General features: G+C 41.6%; 1 protein-coding gene across 1 annotated transcript in view; it reads left to right on the forward strand.

Moving 5' to 3' along the window:
- Positions 1 to 17,133, forward strand: part of LOC138322619 (chitinase-3-like protein 1) — a 22,987-nt gene continuing 5,854 nt past the window's right edge. Inside the window, exons 1-9 of the mRNA XM_069266600.1 lie at positions 1 to 153; positions 2,670 to 2,824; positions 3,126 to 3,281; positions 3,601 to 3,851; positions 4,752 to 4,876; positions 6,889 to 7,012; positions 15,228 to 15,413; positions 15,740 to 15,859; positions 16,209 to 16,533. Of these exons, the coding sequence (XP_069122701.1) occupies positions 2,677 to 2,824; positions 3,126 to 3,281; positions 3,601 to 3,851; positions 4,752 to 4,876; positions 6,889 to 7,012; positions 15,228 to 15,413; positions 15,740 to 15,859; positions 16,209 to 16,533 (1,435 nt within the window). The 5' untranslated portion in view covers positions 1 to 153; positions 2,670 to 2,676. The remainder of the gene's footprint in view (positions 154 to 2,669; positions 2,825 to 3,125; positions 3,282 to 3,600; positions 3,852 to 4,751; positions 4,877 to 6,888; positions 7,013 to 15,227; positions 15,414 to 15,739; positions 15,860 to 16,208; positions 16,534 to 17,133) is intronic.

Consider the following 17,133-nt stretch of genomic DNA (forward strand, 5'->3'; position numbering starts at 1 on the left):
TATGGTTACACCGTGTGTGGGTGTAGCTTATCGACTTTCTACTCCTCACGGGCACCCGGCACAGTTTGTGGACGAATCAGGAGAGCTCAGTGTGTCCAGTAACAAGGGGCTTATATCACTGGTCTTCATCATACCAGTTGTTTAGGAAACAAGGTACGTACTCATTCTATACATATCAATACTACTTATTTTACAGGGTGTCCAATAATTTGTATTACACTTTTAAAATTTAACATCTTGTTAAATACAAAACATTAAGCTCATGGCCCAGTGGTTCTTCTGCAAAACGTTTAACAGTTTGTACTAATCATAAAACAATTAAACATGCAACGAAACTTTAGGGTGTACTTCTGTATATTCCAAAATGCAAAATAAATGGTGTGTCTTTTAAATTGTAAGATGGGGCGTATTAATATGTTTATTTGTTGTATGTTATTTTATCATTATTATTACCTTATACTCAATGAACAGTAGTGAATACATTGATAAACACGACGTTTGTGGTACGCTTTGTTACTAAAGAATCAGCACCTATTTGATTCAGGAGTACCAGTTGTTTGAATTACTTCTCAATTGTATTTAATTTTCATTTTTTATTATTAATATATTTGATGCACAAAATCGTTTTATTTGTTTTAACCGGTGTTCAAACGTTTTTTAGTAGATAAATGTAGTTAGATATATTAGATAACACCAACTTTGCTGAATCTTTTAAAACTAAAGCTTTTTTTGTCAAGATTTCCTGTAAATATTGAATATAGCTATCTCATTAAATATCAACCTAAAAGTGATTTGGCATTGTATACTTTTTGGAAGGGGATGTCTAAATCGGCCTGGTCTGTGTCGCTCTGAAAGGACCAGCTATTTGGGGTCTACAAATCATCACCCAAAAATATAGACAAACATTCATATGAACCGCTTAATGTTGTGCTAGCATTCGATCTGAATATATTTTTCTTCACGAACCTAGAAATTGACACATGCTAATTTTCTAACAAATGAAAGATTTACTTTTCTTTAAGTGATTCAAGCATGCCTAAATCTTTAGACAGACAAACAAAGGTCCTTATCAACTGTTCTTCTCATTTTCGCTAAACTTCTGTTCTCGATAGATTCATTTACACAATTTATTCAAGGAAATTCCCTTTACAATCGAGAATGTTTTATTTTACTTCTATGTACCTTAAACTTATTTCCCGCCATCCAGTTCACAAATATTTAGAACAATAAATGCGAAAAAGTGCATTACTATGCAGCGAAAATGGTTTCCAAGTTGTGTAGTAAACTCTTCCTGATCCTTCTGTTGTTCACTAAGTTACCATTAAATAGTATGTACGCAAGTGTAACCTCATTACAAAAGTAGTTGATACGATACAAACAAGTATTTATTAGATTTTGTTAAATATCACGCAAACCTTTGGCAGTCGCGGGGAAAATTGGTCTTAAATTACTGTGTAACTGAAATATGTTAAGATCTGCCAATTCTTGAAATGGATGACGCTCTTGTTACACACTGCGTTTATATTTGGATGTAAAATTATTAAATAAGTGGATATGAAAGTCTGCATGTGTATGACCAGACATTCCCTGAATAATAAAACACTATGTTTTAGTTTGGATGAGCTGGTGAAAGTACAACTGACATTAGTCAACTTCTTTTGTACATCCTCCATCTTGTCATGTAGAAAAGTGTGAAATAGCCACTGGAGGGTGACATTTAATATCTACATGGATTTGAACAAAAAGAATCGATCATCAAAAACATCAAAGGACTTAAAAATAACACCAGATTTCGTGGCACAGATAAGGAATGGCTTTAAAAAAAGCCAAAAGAAATGATGGAAGGATGTTGAAGGAGAGCTATAAAAATAATGAAATGGAAGCAGGTGGTTTTATGTATCATGTCCGTGGACCGCCCTGAAGCAGAACGTCTACCAAATAATATGCAGAACTTAATAAGCTGATCGTAAACAATTTTAGTTGTTATAAACAATATTAAGTTAGAAATTAGTTTCATTGGCATATTTAAGATATGGATTTAAAGGCATTTGTTTACCTGCGTCCATTATAACTTATTATCATTTTCATTTTGAAATATATCATAGATTAGCAAATTAAATGTAAAACTGGCATATCATTATACATATCGAATAAAGGATGTAAATATAAAAAAAAGCATGAGTGGGTTTTATGTTATCGGCTTTTTGATCTTGTACTCAGAATTAGCTCGTGCTATTTACATGAAAGTATTTGAAGATGTAAATTGATACTTTTGTAATATTATTTGTTTGGAAACTTTACATAGAATGGGTTTTAATAAATCCAAAAGCTACCCAATACGATTAATGCAATGAAATTAGTATTTGTTAGATTGTACTGCTAATATATATAAAACTGAGCCATGTCATCATTATACATTTTAAAACTTGGTATAAAATATTTTGTTCTTATTTTGATAATGGTTTGATAATACATTTAATTATATTTTCGCTTTAGTTAACAATAACAATTATCATTTATTTTCATTCACCCGCCACTTTTCAGTACACAGACTGGATCATTGTAGCGAGTTCTTTTGAATGGGGTCTGGAACACTAACGACAATTTCCAATTTTTATAGATCTATTCCCCAAGGCAGCAATTATTGTGGTGTGGTATATTTGTTTCAGAATCCTGATGAATCCATCTGTAGTTGTCATAGGCCTAGTGTTACTAGGGCTAGGGGTTCAAGGATACGGAGACCACGGATACGGAGACCAAGGATACGGAGACTACGGAGACCAAGACCAAGGATACGGAGACTATGGTAACTATGGGAACCAAGGTAATGGACCAACACTATGTACTAGTTAGAAAAGAACAGATTCTCTTTTCTGAATTCTCAATTTTCTTTTGATAAGTATAAACGTTTTTATATTTGCAAAAGGAGAAAAACCTACTCATCGTTATTTGTTTTCAAACAAAAAATAAACAAAAAGCGACGAACAATTATTTTCTAAGTCATTACTTGTATTTCATTAATACCACGTAAATGTAACAAGATGATTTTAAGTCAATAAAGAAAGTCATCTGTTGACATGTAAAATAAATTAACGTTTTATTTTGTCAATCTGTTTTGTCCCCAGGAGGAAATCGTGTATGCTATTTCAGTAGCTGGGCTAAGTACCGTAGTGGTCCTCCATTTGTCCCTGAACAGATCAATGCCACACTCTGTACACACCTTGTATACGCCTACGCTAAGATAAAGGATAACGATATCGTTATGTATGAAGATGATGACGGTATGCTAACAATTGGAAATTAATATCTTAATTATTCAGGACGTTAAAATATCTCGAGAGTTTTGAGAGAACTTCCACACACAGAGTGTTGTTTACTTTAATGGAGTTCAGATAAAATCATGGTTTCATTGTTTAATGTAACAAAAAGAAACATGACATTTCAATATCAGCATTTTGTCTTTTTTCGTTTCTGTCGTGGTTGTTGTGTAACTATAAATATCAAAACAACGATTTGTATTGTTTATATAGTATATGATTAAGACAATGGGCCCGACCCAAAATGTTTATGTTTTCCTTTGTGTGTTTTCTGGCATTTTAGACACTCTTCAGAAATTGCGGGATCTACAAAAGAAAAACAAAGATCTTAAACTGATACTGTCTGTCGGCGGTTACGCAAATGGCGTAGACGAATTTGTGAAAACAGCTTCATCTAAAGAGAACATCCTGGAGTTCGCCTTTAACGCGATTCTTCATGTCAATATGCATCAATTTGATGGACTCAGTTTAGACTGGGAGTTTCCTGGGGATCAAGGCATATCGCATAAAGACCATTTCACCGATCTCGTCAAGGTATGATATTATATAGACCATTTCACCGATCTCGTCAAGGTATGATATAATATAGATTATTCACCGATCTCGTCAAGGTATGATATAATGTAGATCATTTCACCGATCTCGTCAAGGTATGACATCATTTAGATCATTTCACCGATATCGTCAAGGTATGACATAATATAGATCATTTCATCGATTTCGTCAAGGTATGACATCATACAGATTATTTCACCGATATCGTCAAGGTTTGATATAATATAGATCATTTTACCGATCTCGTCAAGGTATGATATTATGTAGATCATTTCACCGATCTCGTCAAGGTATGACATCATTTAGATCATTTCACCGATATCGTCAAGGTATGACATAATATAGATCATTTCATCGATTTCGTCAAGGTATGACATCATACAGATTATTTCACCGATATCGTCAAGGTTTGATATAATATAGATCATTTTACCGATCTCGTCAAGGTATGATATTATGTAGATCATTTCACCGATCTCGTCAAGGTATGACATCATATAGATCTTTTTTTCACCGATCTCGTAAAGGTATGTTATCATATAAAGACGATTTCACCGAATTCGTCAAGGTTTTATACGATTTATACTATTTTGTACTTGAACTTGCTCTTCATGCATCTATATGTAAATAAAGTCAAAACCATGCCATAGACATGAAAAAAGGTATTGTAAAATTTAGATTTACACATAAAGAATAATTATTGAGAAAAAAGTTTTAAATAAAAAAAAAAAAAATTACTTAATAAATCAAGTGACATGTTCATCCATTTTAAGTCTTCTTGTGGGGTGGTAATATCTTATGTTGAAGATATTTTTGTCTCTGACACCTTGTAGCAGTTATGTGACTTTAGACCTCATTGTTGTTGCATTTTTCTTTCAGGGAGTAAGGGAGGTATTTCAGATTGAGTCTGACGTAATGAGAATGGACAGGCTTCTTCTGAGCGCTGCTGTGTCTGCTTTCCCTCCCGTAATAGACAGGAGTTACAATGTACCAGAAATCTCAAAGTAAGTTCCACAAAACTATTAATGTACACTGTACAAAATTGAAAAAATAGTTATCAATCAATTTAATATGCTATTTTTCAAAAACATATCTCGACGCCCCCTTGGCGGAATTACAACGGAAATACATAAAGTCTAACCATTTTAACCAATCTTTACATATTCTAACTTTCACATCAGATTAACAATAATGAACAGAATTAACCCGACAGCCTCTGTTCACTATGTATCCAGTTGTATGGCTAAACCTTGCTGGTTACCAGTTGTTTGAATTTTGCTACTTGTCTCTACAATAATGCTTACATTTTGTATAAAGACTTTTGATACACCTATGTGTTGTGTTTTTACAGAAATGTTCCATTATTTGCTGTACCGTAAGATTATTGGCAGGAAATAAATATGGGTATTGGGTTTGCTCCAAATATTTGACATGTTATCGATTTTGTCCCCACTTTTAAATGATTTCAAAAAAATGCCATAGGTACAATCTTATAACAGATAAACAAAACAAATGAAATCCGTGGGAAAATAGCAGCATTCAAAGGTTTCAATGTAGACAGAGATATTTTTTAGGAAATCAATATTTGCCCTAAGTGACTGTAAATTCAAAATTGATCATGTTCCACAATTAGTGATAGAGTTTTGTAAACTAACATATATACTATAATATTAGTGCATTTTCGTTCTTGTATTTCTCTAACAGTACAAAAAGCCTAACAAATAAATGTGGTTTTTTTAAATATCAGAAATCCAATAATGTTTCGAAAGAAATATTATTTTCGTTAGCAACTCAAACTCGAAAGATACAAATTAAGATTATCCTTCCTTCTTCTGTTGATAAAAAAATATTTGAAATGGAATTTAAATTATTAAAGACCGAAACTGAATTACATTTGATTTTCAAATAAAATATGTTAAAACTAATTAGAATACCAACACCACAAAGGCTACAATATCAATTTTGACAAATCAGCTGCCGCCAGTTCGCTACCATGGCAACTGTTAATGTCTTATTCGTCATACCTTATATTACCCCATATGTACCAATTCTCACTTTTATCTAAAGATATCTAAATTTCAACCAATCAGTATCACTCCTTTTGTTACCACTGAAACCAAACATTTCACAAGTGTTCTCATCTTAATCAGCATACTATATTTACCAGTTTTCACTTAAATCTGACAATATCTAAATTTCAACTAATATTTAATTTTGTTACCATGGCAACCATTCTTTTTGAAAATGAAACCATGATATTCAGCATACCTTATAACTCCCTTTGTACCACTTTTCACTCCAATTTGACATTATCTAAATTTCGGCCAATCAAAGGCCTCTATTTTATAACCATGACAACCAATATTTTCGAAAGTGTTTCCTTTATATTTACCAATAAAGGTTTTTATTAAACACTAATATTCACTTAAATCGGAGTTTTAAACTGGAAATATATAGCTAGGTTTATTAATAAAACATAGGTAGTTCTATTGCTACCTGCACTAAATTCAAGTCACCCAATAACTGTTTACACAGATTTAAATTTAGAAACTAATTTACAAATAGATAGAAATTGTCATGGGAGTATTTTCCATGCAGGGTATAATTGTGGCCACACCCTTTAACGGGGTGAAATGAGATGACAAAGAGCAATGTTTCGTTTTACTTTTTTTCCTTAAAGTGTATTGTTTTGTAAAAATAATTGTTTCAATCAAAAGTTTTCGTTAAAAACATACACAGATATAAAGTATACGATCTTCTCAAATAATCTATGAATAAAAATATAGAATATTTATCAAAGATTGATCTATTTTGGCATATTTGTGCAAGTAGTTTTAATTAGTATAAAGATGAAGATTTTAGGCCCTTTAGGACTATAAACTAGAACACCACCTTTGTCATAATTTCGATGGTGTTAGAACAAAAGTTGATACATTGATACATTATAAGGAATACAGACATTGATGTGACCTTGATGTCCTTTTATTGTAATGTTGGTTTTCATTGATGTCTATAGATATCTGGATTTGATCCATGTGATGACGTACGATATGCAAGGCACGAACACCGATGAGACTCGATATCACAGTCCACTGTATGCACGACCATCTGATACCGGGGATAACCTTTATCGTAATCAGGTAATTTCTTCTGTATTTCATTTTGAATCTTATCACTGTCTAAGGATGTTCCATGGGATGTATCGTCTGGTCTAGTCACACATCTAACAACAGGCCGCGCTCGGATGTACCGTCTGGTCTAGTCACACATTTAACAGCAGGCCGGGCTCGTATGTATCGTCTGGTCTAGTCACACATCTAAGGGCAGGCAGCGCTCGGATGAATGGTCTGGTCTAGTCACACATCTAAGAGCAGGCCGCGTTCGGATGTATCGTCTGGTCTAGTCACACGTCTAACAGCAGGCCGCGCTCGGATGTATGGTCTTGTCTAGTCACCTTTCTAACAGCAGGCCGAGCTAGGATTTATTGTCTGGTCTAGTCACACATCTAAGAGCAGGCAGCGCTCGGATGTATGGTCTGGTTTAGTCACACATTTAACAGCAGGCCGCGCTCGTATGTATCGTCTGGTTTAGTCACCTCTCTAAGAGTAGGCTGCGCTCATATGTCTCGTCTGGTTTAGTCACACATCTAACAGCAGTTCGCGCTCGGTTGTATCGTCTGGTTAAGTCAAACATCTAAAAGCAGGCCGCGCTCGTATATATCGTCTGGTTTAGTCACATATCTAACAGCAGGCCGCGCTCGGATGTATCGTCTGGTCTAGTCACGCATCTAAAAGCAGGCCGCGCTCGTATGTATCGTCTGGTCTGGTCACACATATAAAAGCAGGCCACACCCGGATGTATCGTCTGGTCTAGTCACACTTCTAACAGCAGGCCGAGCTCGTATGTATCGTCTGGTCTAGTCACGCATCTAAAAGCAGGCCGCGCTCGTATGTATCGTCTGGTCTAGTCACACATCTAAAAGCAGGCCGAGCTCGTATGTATCGTCTGGGTAAGCCACCTATCTAAGAGCAGGCTGTGTTCGTATGTATCGTCTTGTCTAGTCACACATCTAAAAGCAGGCCGCGCTCGGATGTATCATCTGGTCTAGTCACCCATCTAAGAATAGGCCGAGCTCGGAATTATCGTCTGGTCTAGTCACACTTCTATCAGCAGGCCGAGCTCGTATGTATCGTCTGGTCTAGTCACACTTCTAACAGCAGGCCGCACCCGGATGTATCGTCTGGTCTAGTCACACATTAAACAGCAGGCTGAGCTCGAATGTATCGTCTGGTCTAGTCACCCATCTAAGAATAGGACGCGCTCGTATGTATCGTCGGTCTAGTCACACTTCTATCAGCAGGCCGAGCTTGTATGTATCATCTGGTCAAGTCACACATCTAAGAGCAGGCCGTGCTCGGATGTATCGTCTGGTCTAGTCACACATCTAAGAGCAGGCTGCGCTCGGATGTATCGTCTGGTCTAGTCACATATCTAAGAGCAGGCCGCGGTATCGTCGGTCTAGTCACACATTTAACAGTAGGCCTCGCTCGGATGTATCGTCTGGTATAGTCACCCATCTAAGAGCAGGCTGCGCTCGGATGTATCGGCTGGTCTAGTCACCCAACTAAGAGCAGGAAGCGCTCGGATGTATCTTCTAGTCTAGTCACCCTTCTAACAGCAGGCCGAGCTTGTATGTATCGTCTGGTCTAGTCACACATCTAAGAGCAGGCCACGTTCGGATGTATCGTCTGGTCTAGTCACATATCTCAGAGCAGGCCGCGCTCGTATGTATCGTAGGTCTAGTCACACATTTAACGGTAGGCCTCGCTCGGATGTATCGTCTGGTCTAGTCACACATCTAAGAGCAGGCCGAGCTCGGATGTATCGTCTGGTATAGTCACCCATCTAAGAGCAGGCAGCGCTCGTATGTATCGTCTGGTTTAGTCACCTATCTAAGAGCAGGCTACGCTCGTATGTATCGTCTAGTTTAGTCACACATCTGACAGCAGGCCGTGCTCGGATGTATCGTCTGGTCTAGTCACACATCTAAAAACAGGCCGCGCTCGGATGTATTGTCGGTCTAGTCACACATCTAAAAGCAGGCCGAACTCGGATGTATTGTCTGGTTAAGTCATACATCTAAAAGCAGGCAGCGCTCGTATGTATCGTCTGGTCTAGTCACACATTTAACAGTAGGCCGAGCTCGTATGTATCGTCGGTCTAGTCACACATCTAAAAGCAGGCCGAACTCGGACGTATCGTCTGATTATGTCATACATCTAAAAGCAGGCCACGCCCTTATGTATCGTATGGTTTGTCACACATCTAACAGCAGGCCGAGCTAGTGTGTATCATCTGGTCTAGTCAAACATCTAAAAGCAGGCCGCGTTCGGATGTATCGTCTGGTCTAGTCACACATCTAAAAGCAGGCCGCACCCGGATGTATCGTCTGGTCTATTCACACTTCTAACAGCAGGCCGAGCTCGTATGTATCGTCTGGTTTAGTCACCTATCTCAGAGAAAGCTGCATTCGTGTGTATCGTCTGGTTTAGTCACACTTCTATCAGCAGGCCGCGCTCGTATGTTTCGTCTGGTTTAGTCACACATTTAACAGCAGGCCGGGCTCGGATGTATCGTCTGGTTTAGTCACACATTTAACAGCAGGCCGAGGTCGAATATATCGTCTGGTCTAATCACATATCTAAGAGCAGGCCGCGGTCGAATGTATCGTCGGTCTAGTCATACATTTAACAGTAGGCCTCGCTCGGATGTATCGTCTGGTCTAGTCACACATCTAAGAGCAGGCCGAGCTCGGATGTATGGTCTAATCTAGTCACCAATCTAAGAGCAGGCCTCGCTCGAATGTATCGTTTGGTCTAGTCACACATCTAACACCAGGCCGGGCTCGGATTTGTCGTCTGGTCTAGTCACACATCTAAGAGCAGGCCGCGCTCGGATGTATCTTCTGATCTAGTCAATCTTTTAACAGCAGGCAGCGCTTAGATGTATCGTATGGTTTAGTCACACATCTAACAGCAGGCCGCGCTCGTATATATCGTCTTGTCTAGTCACCCTTCTAAGAGCAGGCCGCACTCGTATGTATCTTTTGGTCTAGTCATCCTTCTAACAGTAGGCCGCGCTCGGATGCATCGGCTGGTCTAGTCACACATCTAACAGCAGGCCGCACTTGGATTTATCGTCTCGACTAGCCACCCATCTAACAGTAGGCCGCGTTCGGACGCATCGGCTGGTCTAGTCACCAATCTAAGAGCAGGCAGCGCTCGGATGTATGGTCTGGTCTAGTCACTCATCTAAGAGGAGGCCGCGCTCGTATGTATCTTCTGGTCTAGTCACCCTTCTAACAGTAGGCCGCGCTCGGATGCATCGTCTGGTCTAGTCACTCGTCTAAGAGCAGGCCGCGCTCGGATGTATCATCTTGTCTTGTTAAACATCCAACAGTAGGCCGCGCTCGGATGCATCGGCTGGCCTAGTCACCCATCTAAGAGCAGGCCGAGCTCGTATGTATCGTTGGTCTAGTCAAACTTCTATCAGCAGGCCGGGCTTGTATGTATCGTCTGATCTAGTCACATATAAGAGCAAACCGCGCTCGGATGTATCGCCTGGTCTAGTCACATATCTAAGAGCAGGCCGCGCTCGTATGTATCGTCGGTCTAGTCACACATTTAACAGTAGGCCTCGCTCGGATGTATCGTCTGGTCTAGTCACCCTTCTAACAGTAGGCCGCGCTCGGATGCATCGTCTGGTCTAGTCACTCATCTGAGAGCAGGCCGATTTCGTATGTATCGTCTGGTCTAGTCACCCTTCTAAGAGCAGGCCGCGCTCGGATGTATCGTCTGGTCAAGTCACACATCAAACCGCAGGCTGCGCTCGTATGTATCTTCTGGTCTAGTCACCCTTCTAAGAGCAGGCCGCGCTCGGATGTATCATCTGGTCTAGTTAAACATCCAACAGTAGGCCGCGCTCGGATGCATCGGCTGGTCTAGTCACCCATCGAAGAGCAGGCCGCGCTCGTATGTATCGTCAGTCTTGTCACACATTTAACAGCAGGCCGCACTCGGATGTATCGGCTAGTCTAGTCACCCATCTAAGAGCAGGCCGCGCTTGGATGTTTCGTCTGGTCTAGTCACACATCTAACAGTAGGCCGCGCTTGGATGTATCGTCTGGTATAGTCACCCATCTAAGAGCAGGCAGCGCTCGGATGTATCTTCTGGTCTAGTCACCCTTCTAAGAGCAGGCCGCGATCGGATGTATCGGCTGGTCTAGTCACTCATCTAAGAGCAGGAAGCGCTCGTATGTATCGTCTGGTCTTGTCACCCTTCTAACAGCAGGCCGCGCTCGTATGTATCGTTTGGTCTAGTCACACATCTAACACCAGGCCGGGCTCGGATGTATCGTCTGGTCAAGTCACCCATCTTAGAGTAGGCCGCGCTCGGGTGTATCGTCTGGTCAAGTCACACATCTAAAAGCAGGCCGCACCCGGATGTATCGGCTGGTCTAGTCACATATCTAAGAGCAGGCCGCGCTCGTATGTATCGTCGGTCTAGTCACACATTTAACAGTAGGCCTCGCTCGGATGTATCGTCTGGTCTAGTCACCCTTCTAACAGTAGGCCGCGCTCGGATGCATCGTCTGGTCTAGTCACTCATCTGAGAGCAGGCCGATTTCGTATGTATCGTCTGGTCTAGTCACCCTTCTAAGAGCAGGCCGCGCTCGGATGTATCGTCTGGTCAAGTCACACATTAAACAGCAGGCTGCGCTCGTATGTATCTTCTGGTCTAGTCACCCTACTAAGAGCAGGCCGCGCTCGGATGTATCATCTGGTCTAGTTAAACATCCAACAGTAGGCCGCGCTCGGATGCATCGGCTGGTCTAGTCACCCATCGAAGAGCAGGCCGCGCTCGTATGTATCGTCAGTCTTGTCACACATTTAACAGCAGGCCGCACTCGGATGTATCGGCTAGTCTAGTCACCCATCTAAGAGCAGGCCGCGCTTGGATGTTTCGTCTGGTCTAGTCACACATCTAACAGTAGGCCGCGCTCGGATGTATCGTCTGGTATAGTCACCCATCTAAGAGCAGGCAGCGCTCGGATGTATCTTCTGGTCTAGTCACCCTTCTAAGAGCAGGCCGCGCTCGGATGTATCGGCTGGTCTAGTCACTCATCTAAGAGCAGGAAGCGCTCGTATGTATCGTCTGGTCTAGTCACCCTTCTAACAGCAGGCCGCGCTCGTATGTATCGTTTGGTCTAGTCACACATCTAACACCAGGCCGGGCTCGGATGTATCGTCTGGTCAAGTCACCCATCTTAGAGTAGGCCGCGCTCGGATGTATCGTCTGGTCTAGTCACACATCTAAAAGCAGGCCGCACCCGGATGTATCGGCTGGTCTAATCACATTTCTAACAGCAGGCCGAACTCGTATGTATCGTCTGGTTTAGTCACCTATCTAAGAGCAGGCTGTGCTCGTATGTATCGTCTGGTTTAGTCACACATCTAACAGCAGGCCGAGCTCTGATGTATCGTCTGGTCTAGTCACACATCTAAAAGCAGGCCCCGCTCGGATGTATCGTCTGGTCTAGTCACCCATCTAAGAACAGGCCGAGCTCGGATGTATCTTCTGGTCTAGTCACACTTCTATTAGCAGGCCGAGCTCGTATGTATCGTCTGGTTCAGTCAAAAGTCTAACAGCAGGCCGGGCTCGGATGTATCATCTGGTCTAGTCACACATTTAACACCAGGCCGAGCTCGAATGTATCGTCTGATCTATTCACACATCTAAGAGCAGGACGCGCTCGTTTGTATCGTCGGTCTAGTCACACTTCTATCAGCAGGCCGAGCTTGTATGTATCTTCTGATCTAGTCACACATCTAAGAGCAGGCCGCGCTCGTATGTTTCGTCGGTCTAGTCACACATTTAACAGTAGGCCTCGCTCGGATGTATCGTCTGGTCTAGTCACCCTTCTAACAGTAGGCCGCGCTCGGATGCATCGTCTGGTCTAGTCACTCATCTGAGAGCAGGCCGATTTCGTATGTATCGTCTGGTCTAGTCACCCTTCTAAGAGCAGGCCGCGCTCGGATGTATCGTCTGGTCAAGTCACACATTAAACAGCAGGCTGCGCTCGTATGTATCTTCTGGTCTAGTCACCCTACTAAGAGCAGGCCGCGCTCGGATGTATCATCTGGTCTAGTTAAACATCCAACAGTAGGCCGCGCTCGGATGCATCGGCTGGTCTAGTCACCCATCGAAGAGCAGGCCGCGCTCGTATGTATCGTCAGTCTTGTCACACATTTAACAGCAGGCCGCACTCGGATGTATCGGCTAGTCTAGTCACCCATCTAAGAGCAGGCCGCGCTTGGATGTTTCGTCTGGTCTAGTCACACATCTAACAGTAGGCCGCGCTCGGATGTATCGTCTGGTATAGTCACCCATCTAAGAGCAGGCAGCGCTCGGATGTATCTTCTGGTCTAGTCACCCTTCTAAGAGCAGGCCGCGCTCGGATGTATCGGCTGGTCTAGTCACTCATCTAAGAGCAGGAAGCGCTCGTATGTATCGTCTGGTCTTGTCACCCTTCTAACAGCAGGCCGCGCTCGTATGTATCGTTTGGTCTAGTCACACCTCTAACACCAGGCCGGGCTCGGATGTATCGTCTGGTCAAGTCACCCATCGTAGAGTAGGCCGCGCTCGGATGTATCGTCTGGTCTAGTCACACATCTAAAAGCAGGCCGCACCCGGATGTATCGGCTGGTCTAATCACATTTCTAACAGCAGGCCGAACTCGTATGTATCGTCTGGTTTAGTCACCTATCTAAGAGCAGGCTGCGCTCGTATGTATCGTCTGGTTTAGTCACACATCTAACAGCAGGCCGAGCTCTGATGTATCCTCTGGTCTAGTCACACATCTAAAAGCAGGCCCCGCTCGGATGTATCGTCTGGTCTAGTCACCCATCTAAGAACAGGCCGAGCTCGGATGTATCTTCTGGTCTAGTCACACTTCTATTAGCAGGCCGAGCTCGTATGTATCGTCTGGTTCAGTCAAAAGTCTAACAGCAGGCCGGGCTCGAATGTTGGCCCTGCAGGTAGGGCGTTAGAATTGTACCTGCTGCCCCTATTGCATGATCGTAAAAGGCGACTAAATTTAGGATCTTATCTTTTCTATTCTTCCTAACTGACTTTATCCTTCCTAATGCCTCCCTTGGCACCGCCTCACTTTTGGCCTTGAGTTGAGCGTTCGCCCCTGTGAGGAAGGCTCTGGGTTCTGTCCCCTGGCCGAGACACACCAAAGTCTGTAAAAGTGGTAGTTTCCGCTCCTGCTTAGCGCTCAGCAAAAAGGGAGTGGGACGACTGGTTCGCCCGTTGTCAGTATAATGTGACCGGGTGTGGTGTGTTGCTTGGTGTCTTCGGCGGCATGCTTCAGTGATATAGCACTATAAAAAGGGCAACAGTTCCACTATACAAGAAGACACAACACGAATATACCGCAGTCTTCCAAAACACGCACCTCGCACAACATACACGCAACACACCGCATACATGGGAGGCCGTCCTTACATGACCATGGCTGTTAATAGGACGTTAATTAATCAAACAAACAAATCGGATGTATCATCTGGTCTAGTCACACATTTAACACCAGGCCGAGCTCGAATGTATCGTCTGATCTATTCACACATCTAAGAGCAGGACGCGCTCGTATGTATCGTCGGTCTAGTCACACATCTATCAGCAGGCCGAGCTTGTATGTATCTTCTGATCTAGTCACACATCTAAGAGCAGGCCGCGCTCGGATGTATCGTCTGGTCTAGTCACACATCTAACAGCAGGCAGCGCTCGGATATATGGTCTAGTCTAGTCACTCATCTAAGAGCAGGTCGCGCTCGTATGTAACTTCTGGTCTAGTCACCCTTCTAACAGTAGGCCGCGTTCGTATGCATCGTCTGGTCTAGTCATCCATCTAAGAGCAGGCCGCGCTCGTATTATCGTCGGTCTTGTCACACATTTAACAGCAGGCCGCGCTCGGATTCATTTCAAAACTTAAATATAATATTTATTATTGATGTAAGTTTAAACTATTACTTTTGCCACCACGGAGAAAATTTATATAGGCTTTGCCTGTTATTTAATCCATTTGACTTGAAACATCTTTGTCAATAACATTTGTTGAAATGAACTCATCCGCACAGCCACAAAAGCTAATGGACTAAAAATACAATTTTATCAAACTTGTTCTGTAAATACGACAGCAATATGGTTTTGTGACTTTTCTGTGTGATTTCGCGCTTCTAATGTTTATGTTTAACACGTTTTCAGTTCTTAGAAATATACTTTTATTTGCAGGATTTCGCCATAACGCACTGGATTGATGCAGGTGCCCCGCCCATTAAACTTGTGATGGGTCTGGCCACGTACGGGAGGACATTTACTCTAGCTGATGATAACGTGTACTCCGATGGGTCTCCTGCTAGTGGCATTGGCAGTCCGGGGCCGTACACAAGAAAACCGGGACTTCTTGGCTTTTATGAGGTATTTTTCAATATGGAGAAGTATTTTCTAGATGATCTGAATTGATTGGTTTTAGAAATATTGTGTCGGGAATGTTTTTACTATTTCGAAGCAATCAAATTATTCTATTTCAAGGGATTTTTAATTTGATGACGTAATCGCTCTTCCTGCTATTGATTAAGGCGCCCAAAACACTCGTGACGGCACATATATTCTATGACACAGATTCTTTACAATATTCACGCTATGGTCGCTCGTCACATCCACACAATTCGACCCTAATATTTTAGTTAATTTTAAAAATCCAGCGACATATCGCTATATACAACTAATTTTCTGGTTTGAAGATCTGCACCAATCTGCAAAATGGTTGGGGCACAGCCTTTGATACGATACAGATAGCGAGTATGGCATGGTACGGCGATCAATGGGTTGGCTATGACGACATGACCACATTCATAATGAAGGTAGGCAAGAGACATTAGTATAGGACAGCAAGGAACGAAGCCAAATCATCAGCGTTACTGTAAAATTAAAATAAATTAAACCCATTAACAGTTTAAAAGTAATGTACATTTCCGAAACCAATGTTGAAAAATATAATAAGTTAAAGTATATCTTTTAACTAAAACTATTTATATTAATAAGCTGAAATAAAAATACAGCAACAAACAATGCTTAGTTTCCTGTTTGAATCAATGTAGATTCGTTTTGCTGATTTGCTGCCACTAGTAATTGTGGTGTGTTAATATGCAATTAGCTCCTTGATAAGGACGTAAATAGGACATGTAGTACCGTTATTTGTGACTATTTCAGGCTACCTACATTAGTGACAAGAGACTTGGGGGAGCAATGTTTTGGCTAGATTATGACGATTTCTCTGACGTTTGTAACCTGGGGATGTTCCCACTTATCAACGCGGTTAAAGACGTCTTCGGAACAGCTCCTCCTTCGACACAAGCGCCAACCACCGCCAGGCTAACTACAACCACTTCTACTCCCAGGACAACCACGACCACCACCACTACTACTCCACGTCCAACTACTACAACATCCACACCACGCCCGACGACGACGACCACAACGACGACACCCACCCCAACCACAACACAGCCAGCTAATACCGGCGGCGGATGTACAGGTCATACAGTAGTCATATAAACCTATTGTTATATTGGAAAATATATCATGAGGTTGACAAGTTAAATGTTCCAATGTTTTATGAGTTGTGAGCATCTGATAGAGTAAGAACAAAACATACACTGTTTGACCGAATATCTAAATTAGTCCAATTGTAAGGAAATGCAATATACATGTAAACGTCGTCTGAATGCAGTATATTATTTTGTTTTTCCGTCAGAGTGTAGTATGTATATCATTAAGTTTTTCCGTCAGACTAAAGTATATTATTTTGTTTTTCCGTCTGACTGCAGTATATTATTTTATTTTTTCCGCCTGACTGAAGTATATTATTTGTTTTTTCCGTCTGACTGAAGTATATTATTTTGTTTTTCCGCCTGACTGCAGTATATTATTTTATTTTTCCGTCTGACTGCAGTATATTATTTTATTTTTCCGTCTGACTGCAGTATAATATTTTATTTTCCGTCTGACTGCAGTATATTATTTCATTTTTCCGTCTGACTGAAGTATATTATTTTATTTTTCTGTCTGACTAGTATATTACTTTGTTTTCCGTCTGACTGTAGTATATTGTTTTGTTTTTCCGTCTGACTGTAGT

Source organism: Argopecten irradians, chromosome 5 (assembly GCF_041381155.1).
Source record: "Argopecten irradians isolate NY chromosome 5, Ai_NY, whole genome shotgun sequence".
NCBI classification, from domain to species: Eukaryota; Metazoa; Mollusca; class Bivalvia; order Pectinida; family Pectinidae; genus Argopecten; species Argopecten irradians.